Source organism: Bos taurus, chromosome 13 (genome assembly GCF_002263795.3).
Source record: "Bos taurus isolate L1 Dominette 01449 registration number 42190680 breed Hereford chromosome 13, ARS-UCD2.0, whole genome shotgun sequence".
NCBI lineage: Eukaryota > Metazoa > Chordata > Mammalia > Artiodactyla > Bovidae > Bos > Bos taurus.
In genome coordinates, this window is record NC_037340.1 from 77,097,085 (window position 1) to 77,120,259 (window position 23,175).

Here is a 23,175-nt window from a genome sequence, read left to right on the forward strand (position 1 = left end):
CTCCCTGGCTCCTCACGCCCCTCTCCCTGTCTTTCCTCCACGCCCCTGCTCTGCCCCTGAGCGCTCTTCTTGCTCCCTGCTCTCTCCCCATCTTCCCAAGGCCCCCCACTTCTTCCCGCCCACTTCCTCCCTTCCCTCACCTGCTCGTCCAGCTTCCTCTCGTTTGTTCCTCCTGACTTGCCCTGACTCCCCTATCACCTCTCCCTCGCCAACTTTCTCCCCATTCTGTCCCTCGCCTCCTGTCTTTCCTCTCTCGCCATCTCTCGCCTTTTTTCCCAGTCTTCTCTTCTCTCTTCCTTCCTCTCCAGTTCCCTCTCTTTCCTTCATCACCCACCCGGTCACTCCCCCATCCTCACGCTCCTCGTTGCCTCTTTCTCCTCACACCTCCGTCACCCCGCCTCCTCCCTGTCACCTCTTTTCTTCTGTCCTTCAAGTCCCTCCCGCCTCCGCCCATTTCTACTGTCTAGGCAACTTTTCCCCCCACTTTCCCCCGCCTCGCCCACTTGGCCCCGCCCCCTGATACAGACCCCGCCCCTGATACAGGTCCCGCCCCCTGTCGCGGGCTCCCGCCCCAGAGGTCACGGGGTCGACGGACGCCGTCGCTGCTCCGCCGGTCACGTGGTCACGTGACGCGCTCCAACATGGCGGCGCCGTGTGGTCTCGGCGTCGCTTCCTGACTGGGTGGCGCGGACGGACGCGGCTGGTGCAGGCGGGGACGCCGGGCCCGCAGCCTCGCTCGCCCGCCTGCTCGCGCCGTCCGCCCGCGGGGCTGCTAGCCCCCGCTGGGCCGGGGCCATGCAGGAGAGCCAGACCAAGAGCATGTTCGTGTCCCGGGCCCTGGAGAAGATCCTAGCCGACAAGGAGGTGAAGCGGCCTCAGCACTCCCAGCTGCGCAGGGCCTGCCAGGTGGCGCTCGGTGGGTGAGCCGCCCCGGCCCGGCCCCGCGCCGGCCTCCCCATGCCGGCCGTTACCACACCCGGGCTTAGCCCGGCCTTAGCCCGGCCTCCTGGGCTTCACTTTCCCCCCGCCACCCCAAGGCCCACCCGCCCGGTCTCTTTATTATATCCGGGGGGGACCTGGTACCTTGGCAGCTCGGGACTGGCCCAAGGTCACCCAGCAAGTTGGTGACAGTCAGGGCCGGCTCTCCAGCCTCCCAGCCCTGGGTTCTTGCCACGACTCCCTGCTGTCCCATTTCCTGGTTCGTCCCCCCCGTCACCCTCAGAAGCAGCAGCTCTTGCTTTTAAGTTTTTCTTTACGTTGGTTCTGCTGGTTGGAGTTGTCCCTTGTGAGATGGGCAGGTGGGAAGAGCCGCCCAGCTGGTTTAGGGAAAACTGAGGCCTGCTTTGTAAGTGCCGAAGTGGTGACTGTTTTCTTTCATTTGGGATCTCCCATAACTCCTTCCAGGAGGGACTATAGAGAGGGTTATCCTGCACCTCCCAGATACTGCAGTGTGCAGGAGATCTACTCGTTCTCAAACAGAGGGTCTGTGAGGGCAGAGATACTTGTCTTATTCACCGCAGGGTCCCCAACAGTGTCTGGCACACGGTAGATCATACTGATTTGAATGGACCCACAGATGACTGAGCGACAGGGAGAAGTCTTGCTCATCCCTAGTTAAAACCTTAGTAGTTGATTCCATTATCAACATTCTGTCTTTTAGTTTTCGGTCATTCAGCAAATATTTATTTATCAAGTGCCCACCGTGTACCAGGCACTGAGGATACAGTAGGGAAGAAGACAGACAAGGTATTTGCCCTTACAGAGCTTATAATCTAAGAGAGGAGACGAAATAAGTAAATTTAAAGATTAATGAGACATTTTTGAATACTAATACATACTTCTGTACTAGTAAATTTTTTTGTAATGACTTTTGTAAAATTTTTTGTAAACGAGCAAAATGTAATAAAGAGGGCCTGAGACAGCATGGTCAAGAAAGTAGTCCTTTCTGAGGAAAGGGACATTTGCGCCAAGTACTGAAAGTCAGGAAGTATCCGCCATGTGGAATTTCAGAAGAGGGAGTGAGGATCAGTACATTTGACCCGAGTTGGCTCTCGGGTTAATTCGCCGTCCCAATGCCTTTGCTTTGAAATCTGTAAAAAGACCTGTTTTCCTAACAAGTGACTGAGTAAATGTAAAGTTTGATTTTCTTTTTTCACCTTTTGAAGTTTGAGGTTATTCTCCCTTCGTTTGGTGCAAGGAACTCTGGGAGTCTTTTCTTGCGGCCTAGGAATGGGTTTGTGAGCTTTGCATTTATTTTTCTGGAAGGCCCTAGCTTTCATGGGTCTGAGACACCCTCAAGGATCAAGAACTATTGATAACAAAGGTGGTTGTTGCTGGGAACAGATGCTAGTCTTGTGAAATTCAGAATCAGTTGAAGGAACTCACTGAGATTTAGATTTGTAAAGCTTTTTTATTCAGAAATCCAAGGCTAACTGTTGGATATTGTTTTATCAGGAATGCAGGATAAACCCTACAAAGCAGTTAGGCGAAAGCGGATATTTACAGCTCCACTTTGAAATCTGCCTGCATTCTATCCTCTCATTGTTACTTTAAGTGAATTGTTGCAGAAGTTTGCAGAAGTTTGAAAATCGTTATTTGGCAAAGTTTTCATTCACCCTTCAGAAAACTTAACATCAAAATTTCACCAAATCGTATATCACTTTGTTGGAACCTACTTATAAAATCATCACATGGGTTGTAAAAGAGCCTTAACATTGGGAGGTTTCTTGATATTTTTAGATCATATCTTTGTTGAGAACTCCAGGATTTTCCAAGCTGAATTGTGGAACACACATTCAGTATTTTGGTAGTGAATTGTAAGAAATAGCCTATTCTGAAAATATAAATTCTCATTAAAAATATTTTTCTTGTTAAACAATATAGATGAGTTAAATAAAATATCCCATATAATGTTATTTAAGAAAAAAATAACCTATAAAGGAAGTAATTGACACAGGTTGACTGAATAGCTGATTGTCATGGTAGCTCATCATCAAATTGAGTAGTTATTATAAGGTAACCTGTGTAAAGTGTTGAGTTAAACTGATCATTTTTTTTTTCTCTAAGACAGTACTTGTGTGTCATTGCTGTTAAGTAATAAAGGACTGCAGAAGAAAGATACAGCAAAGGGTCTGGTGATACTTTACTCTGCACCTCAAGGCCCAGTTTTGTGTCCAGTAAAAGTAGCTGAAGGGGGCTTCCTAGGTGGCTCGGCAGCAAAGAATTCACCTACCAGTGCAGGAGTGCGTGTTCAATCCCTGTGTCGATAAGGTCCTCTGGAGCGGGAAATGGCAGCCCACTCCAGTGTTCTTGTCTGGAGAATCCCATGGACGAGGAGCCTGGAGGGCTGCAGTCCAGGGCGTCGCTAGGAGTCGGACACAACTGAGCACGCACACGAAAAGTGGCTGAAACATTGCTGTGCGTAAGAAGCATTGCAGGGCGGCGAGTAGTGTAGAGATTACCTATCATTTTGATAAGAGGAACTGTAAGTGACCACTCAAAGTTGAAATGTTGACCAATAGAAGCTGTTCCTGGAAACAGCTTTTGTGACCTTCCAGGAGTTGTGGTGTCCTGGAGGGAGGGAATGGGGGGTGCAGGAGCTGTGTAGTGTAGGGGTTTGGAGTGTGTTCTCTGGACGGGCTTCAAATCCCTTGCCTTCCAATTGCTATCTTTGTAATCTTGGACAGATGTTACACCTTCCCGTTGGGGCTGTTACAAAGATGAAGTTAACTGACATGTGCACAACACTCGTCGTGCAGTAGGTACACTGTATAGGCTTGCTGTGCTGGTTACTTTTATTGTTTGAAGCTGTGACAAACCACAGACACGGTAAGCACGGGGCTTGATGTTCTTAGCTTAGGTTGCTTCTTCATTCAGGAATGACTTATTGCTCTATTTGGTTTGTAGATGCAATAAACAAGAATGTAATTACATGACTGAAAGGCTGTGTTTATGAGAGTATTAACTTGCCTAGCTCAGTGAAGACAGGGGTTGTTCCTTGTGAAAGCAGTGATGATCAGGATGAATAGGTTTGGAGTAATCTCAGGGATTCATGCAAAGGCCCAACTCATTGGAAAAGACTCCGATGCTGGGAAAGATTGAGGGCAGGAGGAGAAGGGAACTATAGAGGATGAGAAGGTTGGATGGCATCACCGACTCAATGGACATGAGTTTGAGCAAGCTCCAGGAGTTAGTAAAGGACAGGGGAGCCTGGTGTGCTGGAGTCCATGGGGTCACAAAGAGTTGGATAACGACTTAGCAACTGAACAGCATTCGTCCTCACTAAAGGCCAAATGCATGGGTAGGGTCTGCCCAGTTAGAAAATCGTGGCCCTCCAACCTTTATTGAGAAATCAAAAGAGCCTGTGAGAGTATTCATCACCCCCGGGATGCTGTTGCTCTTTACTTTCATAGTGAAGTTTTGATATGTGTTAATAATCGCGAACCTTTCACCCCTCCAGTTGGAGCATATAATCACATTTTTAAACCTTCCTTTCACACCTGCATTACTTGAGTTATTCTTTCCCATGATCTTTTTATATTTCTGGTTTTAAACCCTGTGATAGAATCCAGAAACATGGTCCTGAAGAACCTATTTGCAGGGCAGGATTAGAGATGTAGAGGATGGATTTGTGGACACGGTGGGGGAAGGAGATGATAGGACGAATTGGGAAAGAGGAGCATTGAAATACGTGTGTTAGCACATGTACACAGAAGCTAGTGGAGGGCTGCTGTGTAACGGGGAGCTCAGCCTGGTGCTGTGACGACCTAAAGGGCGGGGTAGGAGATGGGATGCTCGAGAGGGAGGGGATATACGTATCCTGAAGGGCGATTCACATTGTACGGCAGAAACCAACACATTATAAAGCAATTATCCTCCAATTAAAAATAAATTTTTAAAAAAACTATAAAGTTTAGAGACGTGACAAGATAATCTGAGCGTTTTTAAATGGTGTGGGAAGATTCTGAAATCTCCAAACTTGAACTGAATTGTTCTAACATTACTCTTCATGTATAGGAGATGGAGTGTCTTATTTCATCATTTAATACCCACGAAGTGCCATGTGAGGGCTAAGTGCTCTGTAACTGCCCGCTGTCATTAAACATACCTATGTTTTTTGTATGAAATTCAGTGACTTTAATCTTGGAGCCGTTTTAGGTTCACAGCAAAATTGCACGGGAGGTACAAGGAATTCCCGTATTCCTCCCAACACACACGCTGTTGCCAACATCCCTCACCAGAGGTGGACGTTTTTATAGTGATGAACCTAACATTGATGCATCATTATTACCCAGTCAAGTGAGTGACTTTTTAAAAATCACATGTTATATAGTAACTGTGTGACATCAGCCATGTACTAAGCATTTCTGTGTCCAGGCGCAGTGCCACGTGCTCTACCTGCAGTTTAGTTCCTATGATTATTGTCCTTATTGAGGCCTAAAGAACTTGGCCAACTGACTCAACCAGAAAGCCGTGGAGCCAGGCTGTGCACGCTGGCAGCCTGGCTCCAGAGCCCACGGTAACCATCACCACCATTGCTTCTCCGTAAGGAAGCGCTTGTGCTGTATGAGCTACTCAGTGGAGCCTTAAACAGGCATTGTATTGAGGCGAAGTTTCTATGCAGTGATGGTTTGGTAATGTTTCAGTAAGTAAAGAGACCATGTTTTTTGAGTACGGTTGAATTGAATTTTGAGCTGTAGTATTTGAAAGCCTGTAATCAAAAAGATCACAGCTTTTTCTCTGCAGCTTTTCACTGCGTATATATATTTGGTTTAATTTCGGGATTAGAAGGAAGAAAGAAATGAGAGTAAAGAGCTGGTTTCCCATAAGCTTCATTTAAGGTATTAAATCCTTCTGATGTATGACCTCTGTCTCTTTATCAGCAGTAAACTCCCTCTTATTCCTTCTAGAGTTGTGACATGTAATTGATGTCCATCTTTGGATACAAGCAGGCAAAGGGAAACCAAGGCTCAAGGGCAACTTGCCCACATCTGCCCAGCCAGGTGGGCAACAAGTACAGCATGCAGCTGACATATAAATCATAAAGTCCAGTTTTAGACTTACAACTCTGTTTAATATACAGGGTTTAGAAACATGTGGATCATTGGTGATCTTAGCTGGAGCTGTTTTGGTGGCATTATGTGGGTGAAAACCAGACCAGAGTGGGCTGAGGTGTGAGTGGGAGGTGAGCAACACACAACCCTTTCCCAAAGATTGGCTTTGCTGTGAAGAGGAGGAGGGAAGTGTAGATCATAGGAGTGCTCTGGTTTATTCTTTTTTTTAAAGATAGAAAAACTCAAACTTGTTTAAATATCTTTAGGAAGAAGCCAGTTAAGGGAGTACATTCATAAATTTTCATTCATTCATTCAGTTGCTAAATTATGTCTGACTCTTTCTGACCCTGCCAGGGGAGCAAAGGCAGGCTCCTCTGTCCATGGGATTCCCCAGGCAAGAGTACTAGAGTGGGTTGCCATTTCCTTCTCCATGCATGCTAAGTCGTTTCATTTGTGTCCCACTCTTTTCGACCCTGTGGACTGTAGCCCTCCAGGCTCCTCTGTCCGTGGGATTCCCCAGGCAGGAGTACTGGAGTGGGTTGCCATTTCCTTCTCCAGGGGATCTTCCTGACCTAGGGATCACACCTGCGTCTCTTAACGTCTCCTGCGTTGGCAGGCAGAGTCTTTGTCACTAGCACCACCTGGGAAAACACACTTCCTTCTACGGGGGTCATAGACTTCAGTTGCGTGTTAATATACAAAACATTCAGCGTTCACGTGATCGTATAACACGGTAAGTTGCTTTTTTCCCTGTACGCTGTTGTTCCTCTAACTTTGATGTGTTCAGAATAACTATTCTCACCCTTAGAAGGAATATAAGTGCAAAATTTGAAAAATATAAAAAAATCCCTAAATTATCATAAAGTAAGGCTTTTAGTTGGAATACAGAATAACTTTAATGTTAGTAAAGTCTGGTGTTTTGATTAGACATTTTGTTTATGAGTTCTGTGGATTATAAAAATTTTTAGAAATAGTAGGACTGTTTTTTAACTGACATTACTTTTTGTTGAAAAGCTTTATGATTATTTTACAGGAGGAAGCCCTCTGTCTAGAAGCAGCACTAAAAGTTGGATTTTGATTATTGAAAAGGATTTATTTATTGGATTGGCAGAAAATTCATTGGCAGCTGTGTTTGAAACTTTGCATATTGATTAGTCTTGTAGTCCTGAACTGATAATTTAGCTTCTGGGAGCCTTGGTTTCCTGGGATGAGAAAGGTGATAATACTTGTGTCACAGGATTGTTGTAAAGGTTACATGAACTAATACAATAAGTAACTGACAACGTACCTGGCACCTAACAAATGACCCACCGAAGTTCAGAGGCATTGGCGTTACTTGTATTTAAAGGAGAAGGAACTGAATGCTTGTTCTTCTCTGCCTCCCTTATTAGTTGGTTTATGGACGTCTTTGCTGGTCTCTGACATTTCAACACCAGCGAGGCAAGTAGTTGGAAGAGTTTAGAGCTCTGCCCCGTACTTGTAAATCTCAGGGGAGACTCTGTAAGCGGTGCTGGGGAAAACAGTAAGATCATTCTTTATGGAAAAGCGCAAACTTGGAAAACGTGTACTTAATCAGCAAGTACATAGAGTCTCTCATATAAATAGCTCAGAACTGTGTTTAATTCTTACCATTTTCACCAGGCCTAGGGGGCCTGCCAGGAAAATACTTGACTTTCTTTCCAGCAAGGTTATCTTAGAAAATACTTCCATGTTTACTAGCTCATTCCTGGAGTCTTTCTATAAGAAGCTTCTTTGGGATTACTGTCTTGGTTGCAAATGAGTCTTTGGGCTTTTTTATTCTGTATTTCATTAGGTTTTCTAGACTTGTAGAACAGCCTTCTTATGCCAGGACCTAGACGTCTTAAGATTGTCCTCGTTCCCCAGGAACGGTCGGTGTGTTCTCTACACAGTCCTTTTGTCTTTTGACTGAACCAGGGTGACGTTCATTTAGAAGGTATTTATTTATTTGGGTGTCATACCTGCTGTCAGGACTCAAAGAAAACAAAGACCCCGTTCTCACGGAACTTGGAGTTAATGGAGAAGAAGGGGTCTGTTCAAATAATCACGTTTTCTGAGTCATACCAGTAATGTGACAGGTCCTGTGAAGGAGAAAACCTGATCCCACAGGCAAAGTGGACAAGGTATGAAGGAAAGTTTCCCTGAGGAAGTGGAGAGCTGAATGATAAACAAAGAAAAATTAAAGAGGTTAGAGTGAGAGGCACTTTGGCAGCAGGGGCGGAACAGCATAGGCAAAGGCCCTGTGGCAGAGAGGAATATGACAGTTTGGGAAAACGAACAGATACAACTGCCTGTGAGTCCACAGTTACCTTAAGAGTTTCTTTTTTTTTTTTTTAAGTTTTAATAATAATAATTAAAAAAAAGAAACTAAAGGAGGCCACTGTGTGACTGGGCATGGCAGGTGAAGGGGGAGAGGGTTTGGAGGTGAGGCAGGAGAGGCAGTCCAGGGCCTCGGCACGCAAGACCCTGGAGGCTGTGCTGAGGAGTCTGATTTTTAGACCAATAGCAGTGAAATAATACCCCAGAGTTCTAAACAGGGAAGAAGTTGATAAAGAGGTTAGTATTTTGGAAAGATCATTTGAGCCATTAGGTTCAGAACATCTTCAAGGAAACCTGGAGAGGTTGCCCAGGGACCACGAGGGAGGCAGTTATCATCATCCGGGGGGAAACGCTGGTGGCCCAGACTTAGAGTAGTGACGACAGAAGCAGAGTAGAATGAAAGTGTTCCCCACTGGTTTAGAAGGTAAAGCTAAGAACACCTGATGTGGGGTTGGATAACAGCGTCAAAATGTGGATCAGTAAGGCTGACTTAAGTTTGTGACTCACCCAACTGGTTGGATGGTGGTGCAGTTCCTTAAGATGGTTGTGGAAGACCATCTGGAGAGAGGTGGGTGGAGGAGCTTGATCTGAGTTGGGACTTGGATATTGGATGAACGTATGAGCTTCATGTTCCTGAGGCAGGCCTGCACCGGAAACGAGGACTGGGGAGTCATCCGAGCCTAGGCGGGAATTGAAGGGGCAGGCGAGGCTGCGGATGCCAGTGAGGAAGAGCTGAGTGTTGCAGAGAAGGAAAGGCAGGAGAGCCTGGGCCCCAGGAGCCTGGCCCGCCTGGCTGGGCAGAGGAGGCTGAGTGTGCCAAGGAAACGGAGGAGAGATGGGCCGGGAAGCAGAGGGCCGATGGGAACGTGTGCTTACGAGGCCAGCTGTGCAGTGTGCTCAGGCTCGCTCAGTCGTGTCTTCATGACCCCACGGACTGCAGCCCGCCAGGCTCCTCTGTCCGTGGGGTTTTCCTGGCAAGAATACTGGAGGGGGTTGCCATTTCCTTGTCCAGGGGATCTTCACAACCCAGGGATCAAACTTGCATCTCCATGTCTCCTGCATTGCAGGCGGATTCTTTACCACCAGCGCCGCCAGAGAAGCCCTTAAATCGAGTAGATTTCTGTGAGGGGAGGTCAGTAAGGTCAATTGCTGCTGAGAGGTCAAGTCAGACAGCAACTGGAAAACTGCCCATCAGCTTTTGAGCCCTGCAAGTCATGGGTGACCTCACCTGGAGCTGTGCTGGTGGCACAGTGAAGGTGAAAACCAGACTGGAATGGGTAGGGGCAGGTCTGGGAGGTGAGGAAACGGACACGACTCTTTCCCAGGGTTTGCCTGGGGTGTGAAGAGGGAGATGTGGATCATGGAGGGTTTTTTGGCTTTATTTTTATCTTTGTTTGAAGGTAGAAGAGACTTGGAGAAGGCAATGGCACCCCACTCCAGTACTCTTGCCTGGAAAATCCCATGGACGGAGGAGCCTGGTAGGCTGCAGTCCACGGGGTCACTAGGAGTCGGACACGACTGAGCGACTTCACTTTCACTTTTCACTTTCATGCATTGGAGAAGGAAATGGCAACCCACTCCAGTGTTTTTGCCTGGAGAATCCCAGGGACGGGGGAGCCTGGTGGGCTGCCATCTCTGGGGTCGCACAGAGTTGGACACGACTGAAGCGACTTAGCAGCAGAAGAGACTTGAGCTTGTTTCAACATCATTGGGGAGGGAGCCAGCTGAGGGAGAGGTTAACTAAGAAGAAAGACAGTTTATTCATTCAACAAATATTGAGCGCCTTCTCTGTGCCTAGGAATTCCTAGATGCTGGGGATTCAGCAGTGACCAGAACGGACCAAAGTCTCTGTTGTCACAGAGTTTACGTTCTGCTGGGGAAGTCGGAGTATAAGTGAAACAAGAGTATGTCACAAGTGGTAAATAAGGTGGTGAAAGACTAGAAAAATTGGTGTAAAGTGAAAAAACAGGGCAGGTAAGGTAGTGAAGAATCACAAGGAGGGGTCAGATGGCAGTTTCAGGTAACGAGGGAAGAGGTGACATTTGAACAGTCATCTGAAGGAATCGAGTGAGCCTGTGGATATCTGGGGCGGGAGGGCATTCCAGGAGGCAGGAGGAGCTGGTGCGAAGGCCCTGGAACAGGAACTGGCCATGAGTGAGCCGGGGTCGGGTGGTGGGAGGTGAGGTCAGAGGGGATCACAGGGGCCCAGATCTTTCAGAGGCTTGGAGGCCAAGATCAAGACTATGAGTTTTACTCTGTGTGAGATGAGAAGCCAGTGGAGTTTTGCGCAAAGGAGCAGACGTTATCAGATTTACTTTATAATGGTTATGGATAATCTATTTTGAGCAGATATAATCTGATTTATATTTTAAGGAAATCCCTCTGGCTGCTGTGTAGAGAACGCTGTGGGCCATGAGGAACAGTGAAAGTTGAAGGCATGAGACCAGTTAGGAAAGAGGCTCTCGGTCCAGGCAGGAGATGGTGACAGCTTGGCTTGGCGTAATGGGGGTGGTCCCCCGTGGTGAGAAGTGGTCAGGTTTAAATAGTTCCTCAGAAGGCAGCAGGGACAGGACGCTGCAAAGGTGGAGGGACTTGACACGTACTGTTTTCCAGCAGGAGAGCGTACGGGCTGGACAGTTTATGTATTGGCTAACAGGAAGTTGAAGGAGTCTCCTTGTGGCTTTTAATTTTGCATGAAATCGGCTGTTTCATTGGTTGTGAGTAAAGAGGAATGGTGACATGAAGAGGGGGAGAGAGGGTATTTGAGGAGAGAATGCGATGTGCAGTAGTCTTCGTGGAGAGGTAGAGAAGGTGGGCTTAACCAGCAGTGTCTAGGTACTGCTGTGGTTGGTTGTCAGGGCCTTTAGAGACCTGCCGGCTTTCTCTGCTGTCAAGAGGCCTGTCATTGGGTGGAGACTGGTCAGAAAGCTGTCATACAAGCTTGGTATTTGGCCAGAAGTTAACACTAAAAGTCAGAGAACAAGTTAAGCCTATTGTTTGGCAAGGAGAGGAACCAGTCTATCCTAAAGGAAATCATCCCTGAATATTCATTGGAAGGACTGATGCTAAAGCTCCAATACTTTGGTCACCTGATGCAAAGATCTGACTCATTGGAAAAGACCCTGATGCTGGAAAAGATGGCAGGCAGGAGGAGAAGGGGGCGACAGGATGTGATGGTTGGATGGCATCACCAACTCAACAGACATGAGTGTGAGCAAACTCCAGGAGATAGTGAAGGACAGGAAAGCCTGGCATGCTGCAGTCCATGGGGTCACAAAGCATAGGACACGACCTAGCAACTGAACAATAACAGCAACAGATTACAATCCTGCTAATGGGATCTGTCCTGGAAAAATGAAGAAAGGGAAGGCTGACAAGTTGGTCTAGTCAGGTCTGACAGGCCAAAGAAGGGTCCTACTTGGGGCAGTTAGTAGGTCAACTGGAAGTACAGGAGCTGGGCAGGTACAGGGAGGAGCTGGAAGTTCCAGACAGGGACAAGATTCAGAGTGTGACCAGCACCTCCGGGCTGGCTTTGGGGGGAGGGGGAGGGCCTTGTGGATTTGCATAGTGGGGGGTGGGGGTGTAGCAGATCGGATGTATGAGGGGAGATGAAGGTTCCAAGGGATGTTGTGGAACCTTGGCGGAGTTGACCAGCGATGGTGTCGTTGAGGTTGGTCATGGTCATTGTTGAACCTAGCCTGGGAGCAGAGCAGAAGGTGAGCTGGTGCCAAAGTCATCAGTGAACCAGGAGGTATGACCCGAGGGGTTTGTATAGGACAGTGATGCCCAGAAAGCATTTCCCAGGAAGACAGCCTGGCCTTGCAGCTGCAGCTGCCGCATCCCGCTCAGGTCTCCCTCCTTTCCAGCCTGCTTATTTATTGCTGCTAATTGCCCAGTTGGCAGTTAGGAGAGCAGGGCCTATTAAAACGTGGGGCAATAAACCAGAGCAGGTGTGCCCCGCCAACTGCTCCTCCCCTTCCCCCCTCCCTCCTTCTCTGGAGCAGACAGCCGGGCCGTGAGTGCTGCAGTGGCGTTTCCTGGCTGTGACCGTGGGCAGGTGACTTCACCTCTCTGGGCCCAGATTCCCACCTGCACATGGTTAGGAGATGAGCCTCTTGTCTTCCAGAGGCATAAGGAGGACCAGATGGGCCCATGCCCCTGTGAATGTCAGCCATTCCCATGATTTGTGTTCCCCTAATTGTCTTCTTTCCCTTGGCTCTCTGTAGTTCAGCAATGGCAGTAGAGACTTTGCACTATTACTGACTCCTGTCTTAAGAGAGCTGACATTGATTGACCACTGGTGTATGCTTGACACCGCCCTAGCCATGACCACTTCGGGTTTCTCAAAGGTTACCCACACCCACCTGCCTTGTTACAGTCTCTGGAGCATATGGAGCGCGTGTTTTTTAGAGTAGGACATCAAGATTCAGGGAGGTTTAATAACCCACCTGGTGTCATTCAGCGGCGAGATATCCATGCCAGAACCTAGTTCTGCCAGAACTGCCAACCCATTTCTTAACTTTCACCTCACCAGGCTGTGTCATGTTGATTTCTGCAAGCTGAAAGCTTGGCCACCAGCCTCCTGGGCTGGATTCTCTGGCCACTCCCACAGCCTGAGGCCTCAGCTAGAGGAGGCCAAAGCTGCTCCTTCATGGATTCTTGTCCTAGAGGGGCAGGAACCACACCACGGAGCTCTGTTTAGCTGACCCAGTGTGTCACAGGCCTTATGGTCCCTGAGCGAGATGTTTGATATTAGTCATCCGGATGTTTCTCTTCTGCTTTCTTATGTGTGTAGAAAGAGGACATTGAAAGATTGGCTCGAAGGGTTAAAATTGCCACTTCTTGTAAAGTTCAGTTATTCGGTTTTCCCTTCCTAAAAGTCAGTCTAGAATGTAGTTGTCCAGGGAGAGGCAATCTGTTACTCCCAGCACTGTGTTCTAGGGTTGCTAGGATAACTAATGCAGTGTCTAGACCACTGGCTCACAAGAGATTGTATAAAGAAGGCTGGCCTTTTGGAGGTTATCTGAATACATGGAATTCAGGTGGAACAGCTTCACTGGCCTGCTTTGATAATACCATGAGCCTGCCAAGCACACCACGTAGGAATGCATTCGACCAAGTGGATGTGGGGGAAACCAGCGTGTTTAGATAGGATGTTCTTGTTTCAGTGGCGCAAAATCGTGTCCTCCTAGAAATAAGACTCTCTCTTTGAGATCGTGATTGCTGATTGTTGACACTATATCCATAACCATAACCGTGTAGTTGATGTACCCTCCATGGTAAAGGTTCATAAATTAATTTTAACTCATAAAAATTATGTATATATATTATAAAATTATATATATAAATTATAATTATACACAGGAGAAATGTCCTTAATGCTGCTGAACTGTACACTTAAAAATAGTTAATGTGGTAAATTTTGTGTGAGCATATTTACCACAATTTTTGTAAATGCTAAAGCGAAAGTATATACACTTACCATAGAAAATGTGGGAAAGATCATCATCGCCCTACTCAGACAGCTTTCAGTATTTTGTTCTGTTTGTTTTCTTTTATATACACATTACCTGCTCCTAACATGCCTCTCTTTCTTCCCCACCAGATGAAATTAAAGCAGAAATAGAGAAGCAGAGGTGAGCCCGGGCGCCTTCTCCTTGCTGACGTGCAGTGTGACGGGAACTGGCGGGGTCCGCGGGAGCGCCTTCCTCTGCGTGTTTTCTCCTGTTCCTGGTCCCGGGTGGAGGATGGGGCACACACTGTCCCAGCACAGTGCTGGGCACACGGCAGGACTCTGTATCTGTCTGTACTGATGCCAAGTTAACAGACTGCTGGCTAACAGCTGCACATTTGGAGGAGAGGGTGTGTGCATGTGGGTGCTAAGTTGCATCTGACTCTTTGCAACTCCAAGGACTGTAGCCCACCAGGCTCCTCCATCCATGGGATTCTCCAGGCAAGAATACTGGAGTGGGTTGCCATACCCTCCTCCAGGGGATCTTCCCAACCCAAGGATTGAGCCCCAGTCTCCTGCATTGCGGGCAGATTCTTTACCACTGAGCCCCCTGGGAAGCCCCCACGGAAGGCTCACCAGCATTAACTTGACCTTCCTTACCCTCTCCTCTGGGGCTTCTCCTGTGGCTCAGCAGTAAAGAATCCACCTGCCAATGCAGGAGATGCAGGTTTGATCCCTGGGTCGAGAAGATTGCCTGGAGGAGGGCATGGCAACCCACTCCAGTATTCCTGCCTGGAAAATCCCATGGACAGAGAAGCCTGGAAGGCTACAGTCCTTGGGATCACAAGAGTTGGACCCGACTTAGCAACTCAGCACCAGCAACCACCTTCCCTTGACAGAGGAGGCAGAGCCCTGGCTCTTCATGCTTCCTCAGGCAGGAGGACAGCATGTGCTGTTGCGGGACGGCCCCTCATCCTCAGAGTATTGAGGCCAGAGTACCCCCTTCAGAAATGCAGCTCTGACGTGGCATCCAGGATCCGCGCCAGGCTGCTGACGAGACAGCTTGTCATCAGAGACCTTGTTCTCTGTGTGTGGCGCCTTGGTGTGTTTTTCCCCTAATGCGTGTCTTTAAACTCCTCCCTGTCCAGCCCCCCAGATGCGGTTTGCAGGCACTTTTAATTAAACTGTTGCAAGTGGGAGCGGAACTTACAGTGGTGGGGGAGAGTAGCAAAAGCAAGCTTTTTTTTTTTCGTTTCCCCTCTCCGGCCCTCTCCTGCTTTTCTCCTAGGCTCGGTGCTGCCGCTCCGCCCAAGGCAAACTTTGTAGAAGCTGACAAGTACTTCCTTCCGTTCGAGCTAGCTTGCCAGTCCAGGTCCCCCCGGGTGGTCAGCACGTCCCTCGACTGCTTGCAGGTACTGCGTTTCAGCTTGGTGGCATGCAGGGTGTTCTCACGGGCTGTGGGTGGTCCTTTACACCAGGAGCCCCCAGCCTCCAGGCCACGGGCTGGCCCTCCTGTCAGATCAGCAGCGACAGGAGACTAGAAGCAAAGTGCGCAGTAGACGTAACACACGCGCAGCGTCTGAAACCGCCCTCCCCACACCCCAGCTCATGGAAGAACTGTCCTCTGTGAAACCGGTCCCTGCTGCCAAAAAGGGTGGGGACCACTGCCACAGGAGCTGTGCTCATGACCCTGGTACTCAGAACGCTCTGAGTTGGTGGACAGAGGAGCTTTTCACCACATTCTTTATATTACTGTCAGGGAGAGAAGACAGAATTAGCAAGTCCTGAAGCGTTGTTCCTGGATGAACTCCAGGACTAGGTTCCTGCAAGCCTCTTCAGTCACCTGTTCATCAGTTGGTGAACATACAACCTTACTCTTTGTGGGTTTCTGTGTGCATGCTTGCGTGCTCAGTTATGTTCCACTCTTTGTGACCTCATGGACTGTAGCCCTCCAGGCTCCTCTGCCCATGGAATTTCCCAGGCAGGAATACTGGAGTGGGTTGCCATTTCCTCCTCCAGGGGATCTTCCTGACCCAAGGATTGAACCTGCGTCTCTTGGGTCTCCTGCATTGGCAGGTGGATTCTTTACCATTCAGCCCTCAGGGAAGCTCATGTTCTATTTAAAGATACCTTATTTACAGCAGCCTGCATTGTTGATTCATTGACCTTGAGCTCATGATCAGCAGCACTCTGATACATGCCTGAACAAAGCTGATCACACGTCCTTTCTCTTTAGGGCACATCCCTGCCTTCTTGTTCTTAGCCACACTAAGATAGCACTTAGCTCTGTGCACACGGGCCATTTTAAATGGTGAAATAACCAACAAAAAGAACAAGAATGTGAACACCATGGCACTAAATAGATCACAGAAAAGTCACCGCTTACGGTATGAGAGCTGAAACAAGACGGCAGAGCAGCTCCTTGTTTGACTTCAGTTGGGAACTTGACCATCAAGTGATTCAAATTTTTCTCTGCACTGTGGGTGTCCACAAATGACCATATTAGTCTACCAAGTATTGATTTGGGACTTACATTTTAGTAAATGGGAGCATTCACAAGTGCAAATCTATGAATAATGAGATTGACTGTGTTTAGGGCCACAAGTAGCCTTGTTATGAATCCCTTTTCACTGGTGAAGAAGCAGCCGTGCAGAAGTTAGGGTGCCTTGTCCAGTGATGTTCAGGTGGTGAGGAGCAGAAACAGCGCTACAGCTCGGGCTTCTTAGTTTGGGTCCAGCATTCTTGAATTTTTCCTGAGCTCTACTCCTGAAGCTTTGGTTTCCCCAAGAAACATTTGTTTTTAACTCCAGTGGGAACCTACAGCAGTGAAAAGAGCTAGGAAAATTTTTTCAAAATATAGTGGAGAGATACACAGTTTACCAGTACTTTCTAGAACAGGAATAGGGAATAGGTTCTGTATTGTGATTGCTTAGAAGCTGTGTTGAAAAATTATCTGGAGCCTCATCTGGATTTCTTGAGAAAGTGCCACAGTTGATTGATTCTGTCTGCTGAGACCCAGGACTGCCAAGTGGCGGTGGGCATGCCACACTTTTGGCATCTCTAGTCTAATATTTACTCTATTAATCTCTCTTCTTTGCTATAGCTATTCTTAAAAATTGATGACAGTTTCTTCACAGAAACAGCTCTTCCAAATGAAAAGCCATTTCTTATTCAGTATAATTCTGTACTGTGTGAAGTGTGTCATCAGCCAAGAATTTTCAAATGCCAGGCTCAAATCCTACTTCTAGCCTAAAATATTTGTTGCTGTGAACATTTTCTGAGGAAAGTTTGGCTTAAGTTTAATTTTCATTGTTTTGTCCTCATGTTAAGGTTTAGTTTGGTAGCTGGTGCCAATAGTCTCCATTATTGATGTGCTAAACAGCAGCTAACATCTTCAGCACTCAGCCTGTGCTGGGCCCTGTGCTAAGAGCTTTATCCCTCCAACATTGTGTTTAATCTTCCCAACAACTGTCTGAGCTTCTTACTCTCATCCTCATTTTTGAACTAATTAAACTGAGGCTTAGAGAATAAAGTGTCCAGCCCCGCCAAGTTCCCCCAGGCAGGCGGTGATGGGATTGGGTGGGTGTCTAGGACTTGTTTACTCCAAGTCTGTGTTTTTAATCAGGGGTCCTTAAACTATCAGTTTAGTCAGTTCAGTTGCTCAGTCGTGCCCGACTCTTTGCAACCCCATGGACTGCAGCAGCCAGGCCTCCCTGTCCATCACCAACTTGCGGAGTTTACTCAAACTCATGTCCATTGAGGTGGTGATGCCATCCAACCATCTCATCTTCCGTCGTCCCCTTCTCTTCCTGCCTTCAATCTTTCCCGGCATCAGGGTCTTTTCCAATGAGTCAGCTCTTTGCATCAGGTGGCCAAAGTATTGGAGTTTCAGCTTCAACATGAGTCTTTCCAATGAATACTCAGGACTGATCTCCTTTAGGATGGACTGGCTGGATCTCCTTGCAGTCCAAGGGACTCTCAAGAGTCTTCTCAAACACCACAGTTCAAAAGCATCAGTTCTTCGGCGCTCATCTTTCTTTAAAGTCCAATCTCACATCAGTACATGGCTACCGGAAAAACCATAGCCTTGACTAGACGGACCTTTGTTGGCAAAGTAATGTCTCTGCTTTTTAGTATGCTGTCTAGGTTGGCCATAGCTTTTCTTCCAAGGGGTAAGCGTCTTTTAATTTCATGGCTGCGGTCACCATCTGCAGTGATTTTGGAGCCCCAAAAGATAAAGTCTGTCACGGTTTCCATTGTTTCCTCATCTATTTGCCATGAAGTGATGGGACCAGATGCCATGATCTTAGTTTTCTGAATGTTGGGTTTTAAGCCAACTTTTTCACTCACCTCTTTTCACTTTCATCAAGAGGCTCTTTAGTTCTTCTCTTTCTGCCATAAGGGTGGTATCATCTGCTATCTGAGGTTATTGATATTTCTCCCGGCAATCTTGATTCCAGCTTGTGCTTCATCCAGCCCAGAGTTTCTCATGATGTACTCTGCATATAAGTTAAATAAGCAGGGTGACAATATACAGCCTTGACATACTCCTTTCCCGATTTAGAACCAGTCTGTGCAAATCTGGCCTGTAGCCTGCTTTGGTGAATAAAGTTTTATTGGAACGTAGCTGCCTTAGTCTGTTTAGACTGATGTAGCAGAATAATACAGACAGGAGATGTTTATTTCCCACAGTTTTCTGGAGGCTGGGGAGTCCGTGATAAGGTGCCAGCTGGTTGAGTTCCTGGTGAGCCCTCTTCCTGGTTTGTGGATGGCCAGGTTGTCACTGTGTCCTCAGGTGGCAGACAGAGCAAGCCAGGAGTCTGGTCTCTCCTTCTTTTTAACGTTTATTTGGCTGCACTGGGTCTTAGTTTCAGCACGCAGGGTCTTGGTTGTGTCATGTAGGATCTTTGGTTGCAGCGCACAGGCTCTCTAGTTGTGGCGCAAGGCTCCAGAGTGTGGGCTCAGTAGTTGTGACATGCAAGCTAAGTTGCTCCACAGCATGTGGGATCTTAGTATCCCGACCACAGATCAAACCTGTGTCCCCTGCATCGCAAGGCAAATTCTTCACCTCTGGACCACCAGGGAAGTCCCTGGTCTCTTCTCATGGGGCATTAATCCCATCGTGAGGACCCCACTCTCATGGCCTCGTCCAGATGTAATCACCTCCACAAGACCCTCCCTCTTACTACCATCACATGGAGAGTTAGGACTTCAGTTGGGGAAACACAAGCATTCAGTTCAGGGCATAACAACAGCTGGGCCCTTTCGTTGGCTGCTTTCCGTCTACTACAGCTGAGTTGAAGAGTTGGAACAGAGACCACATGACCTGCAAAGCCTGACTGTTTAGCAGATGGTCCTCTACAGAAACAGGCTGCTGACCTCCACTCTTCACTGTTAGCCTGTACTTCTGGCCTCTTTAATTATACATAGGCTGTGTTTTCCTAGAAATGGTCTTTTTTCTGAAACAGTGTACGTGTGAGTATGATTTCTGGTGGAAACATTGACGTCCAGCTTTGCTTCAGCAACTTGAGTTACAGAACTTGTCTTAATGCTTTTGGCATATGGTTAGCTCTCTCTTAGATTGGAAGTTCTCTGTGATGTAGTAGGTACACCAGGATTTCTTTGCATACTATCTCTGTGATGTAGTTGTCCTTTTTACGACATTAAAAAGTGGCTGGGTGCTCCCTGGATACTGAATGGAACGATTACTTCCTCTTGGGGTTTGCCCTTGCACAGCCTGTTCAGCTGGCTTTTCCTGCTGTGGGCGAGGTGACTTCTGCCTTGGAAGTGGAGGGCCAGTGTCCAGGAGGAAAGGTTGGTTGGGTCAGGGTTGAGGCCAGCTATGGGTGCATCTGTATTGTGCCCTGGACGTTTTAAGGCATCCCTTTTTCAGCCTGGAAAGTTGAGTGGGGAGCAGAGATGCTTCGGGTTTGGTTTGCTACCAGTACAGAGCTCAGCGTTCCCTTTCCCCACAGGGAGAAGCCTTCCCTTGTTCTCGCTTCTCCCAAGTGATAAAGGTCCTTTCCTTCAGCATCTGGTCTCTGCACGCTACCCTAAGGCCAGGACCTGGGGGAGAGAGAACTAGTTCCGTCTTGTCTAAACTAGTGAGTGATCTCCCAAGTTTTTCTGGGCATAGACCAACCACAGAAATTATTTTTGAGAATATTCTCTCACAGTATTTCTTCAAGTATAAGATTATATACATGTGCTACTGCTATCACATTACATATATTATAAACCATACAAAAGTAGACCTTTAAAAGAGTAAGATAAAAAGTAGATAGAAATAGAGTTCTAATATTTTCTTTCTACATAAAGCTGTGGGAAACCACTGGTTTAAGCTACCTGGTTCATACCACAAACATTATCTTTTAGCTTTTATTTCTAAAAGACTTTGTATGTTTTAATGCTCATTTTAAAATCAATGTATAATAATATAAGTTGTACATAGCTCCATTCTCTGTTAGAAATTTCTTTTAGAACTATACAGATATGGCTGAAGTCCCTTAGGCCACTAGCCCCAGACCCAGTTGCCTGTTTCGATGTTTTAATTCTCTCTTTTTTTTTTTTAAACATAAATGGTACCATTTATGATACCCTTTTCCTGTAGAGGACTGCATGCTAAGTATTTCGGCTTTTTGCAGGTCATATAGTCTCCGTTCCAACTCTTCGACTCAGCCATAGTAGCTGGAAGTTCTATCATAAAGCATTTATACTTGTACAGATATTTCTGTGGCTTGCTTTTTACGACGTTGGTTTTAATGTCTGTTAAAACATCCCATGCAAGTAGAGGGCACTCCTGATAAATGATACGCTACCGTTTTATTTACTCCTCCTCCTGTTGAGACTTCTTGGGTGGCTCATCCGCCTGCTAGTGGCGAAGACACAGCAGATACGGGTTCAGTCCCTGGATCAAGAAGACCCCCTGGAGAGGGAGATGGCAACCCACTCCAGTTTTCTTGCCAGGGAAATCCCATCGACAGAGCAGCCTGGCAGGTTACAGTCCATAGGGTCACAAATGAGTCAGATATGACTTAGCAGCTTAACGACAACAACCGCAGCACTGCCCTCACAGGAAGCCAGCCTGTGGAGCAGTGATGAGAGGGGATGAGACAGTGGGCATCTGGACTTGTTCTTCAGAAACACACTGGAGGGGCCTCCCTGGCAGCCAGTGGTTACGACCCTGCACTCCACAGCACGGGGTGCAGGTTGGCTCCCTGGTCGGGAGCGTGAGATCCCACCGGGCTAACGGAGCCAGAAATAGATAAAAACCAGAACCACACTGGAGCATCTCCCCGCCTCGGACTGGAGCCCCCTGGGCTTGATCTGGAGCCCCGCTGTGTGCAGGCCTCTCCTGCCCGCCGGTCCAGCGGTGTCATGGTTCTGCTCTCAGCCTCTCTCTCAACCAGTTTTTCTTCCTGTGTGTTGGACGGCAGTGCTTTGGAGGCTAATAATGAGGAAAAGCTATTGAGAAGTGGCGTGAGGCCTCGGCGGGGGGCGTGTCTGCGTGTCGCAGGGGCCGTGGCCCTGTGATCACCTCTGGAGCTGTGTCACTCTGGGCAGGCAGATCAAGAACGTAACACGCCAGAAACCAAAAGGATAAAGAACAGAGCAGCATCTGTCAGAGTCTTTACTAAGTCTCTGGAAGCAGAGGGTGCCTTAGAGTTCACAGACCCCAGAGGCCCTATCGCAGATGAGTGGTTCTTTTTATTCGGTCAGCCGTCAGGACAGCCTGGATGACTTGGAGAAAAACATTGTTTCCTGGGCTCCACCCAGCCAGCCTGGTCGAGCACGTCTGCGTTGAGGTCCAGGAGTCTTTTTCTGTCACAGGCTCCCTCTTGGACTCGGAATATTAGCCCGGCTTTGAAACCGTCCTGACCTTTGAGTTCCCTTCCAGCTCTCAGATTGTCCCTGACGAAATCCAGGTCAGGAGGGAGGTGGCCCGTGTCCAAACTGATCAGTCACCTGACCCCGAGGGCACAGCCTGGACAGCCTCTTGTCTCTTCAGTGGCACGGGTGACATGCAGTTTGATAGCGTTGGTGCAGAATTCAGTGAGGGTTTTTACTTTAATTTTTGGAATGAAAAATGCATGGGCATGAGTCACCATTCAGAAAGAATGAAAGCCTGAGCCACAGTATGTCTTAGTCCTGCTCCTGCTCACAGCTGCTTAGTTCTCCCTGAGCTCGAGCAAAACTTGTTATCATTAGTTTTTAATGTATCTTGCCTTTTGCGGGGTTGGGGTGGGGGTAGGGGTTTTAACAGCTTGAGATATAGTTCAGATGCATGTAGTTCACCCGTCTGAGGTGTACAATTCCGTGACTTTCATATATTGACAGAGTTGTGCAGCCATCACCACAGTCTAATTAGAGACCATCTTTATCCTCGGAAAGAAGCCTTATTTTTGCAGTCACTCCCTGTTTCCCCGGAATCCCCCAGCTCTAGGCAGTTGCTAACAACTTCTGTCTCCGTTATATATAGTTTTAATTTCTCCTTTTTTTAAAAAAAAAATTTATATGGCTGTGCCAGGTCTTAGCTGCAGCTTATGGGATCTAGTTCCCCAAGCAGGGATCGAACCCAGGCCCCCTGCTGCATTAGGAGCCAAGAGTGTTAGCCCCGGACCACCAGGGAAGTCCCCAACTCCTCCATCTTTCACAGAAGTGGTTGTGCACTGGGGGCCATTCTGCACATGCCTTTTCCCCCAGCCACTCTCAGCGTCATGGGCTTTTCTGCCATCAGGAGTCAGGCCGGATGCTGTGCTTTTGGGGTGACCATGCCCCCCCGCACCCAGGGGGAGCAGAGGGATCTCTGGGAACCGGAAGTTAAAGACCAAGCCTGCCGCCTGCCTCTTAACCGCTATGGATGGCTTCAGCCTTGGCCAGGCAGAAACTCCTCATGTCTGTGCTTTCTGTGTTTAGAAACTCATCGCTTATGGGCACATCACTGGCAACGCCCCCGACAGTGGCGCCCCCGGCAAGCGGTTGATTGACAGGATCGTAGAAACCATTTGCAACTGTTTTCAAGGCCCTCAGACCGATGAAGGCGTTCAGTTACAAATCATTAAGGTATTTCTGTCTGCCTAGTCTGGATTTTAAATGAGAAAACTCGTCCCCTCTGGGAATTTGAATTTCTAATTTACCATGTGTTAGTTGTCTCAGGAGGCACTGAGCTAGAGCAAAAATATGTAAGCATCACGTAGATCTTTTGTGAAGTGTCAGAACTGATTAGCGTGGACCAAGACAGAAGAGCAGAAACAGGTGTGTTTTCAAAGTAAATAGTTCCGCTAATAATCACATAAATTGCTTGTGAATTAGATTGACTTGAAATCCTCTACT

General features: G+C 47.6%; 1 protein-coding gene across 2 annotated transcripts in view; it reads left to right on the plus strand.

Moving 5' to 3' along the window:
• Positions 1 to 628: 628 nt before the first annotated feature.
• ARFGEF2 (ADP ribosylation factor guanine nucleotide exchange factor 2) overlaps positions 629 to 23,175 on the plus strand; it is an 83,647-nt gene continuing 61,100 nt past the window's right edge. Inside the window, exons 1-4 of one of the 2 annotated variants that reach the window (NM_001205652.3) lie at positions 796 to 916; positions 13,996 to 14,026; positions 15,131 to 15,254; positions 22,759 to 22,905. In NM_001205652.3, the coding sequence (NP_001192581.1) occupies positions 796 to 916; positions 13,996 to 14,026; positions 15,131 to 15,254; positions 22,759 to 22,905 (423 nt within the window). Of the gene's footprint in view, positions 917 to 13,995; positions 14,027 to 15,130; positions 15,255 to 22,758; positions 22,906 to 23,175 lie in introns of both variants that reach the window. The other variant, XM_010811513.4, reaches the window with a different exon arrangement.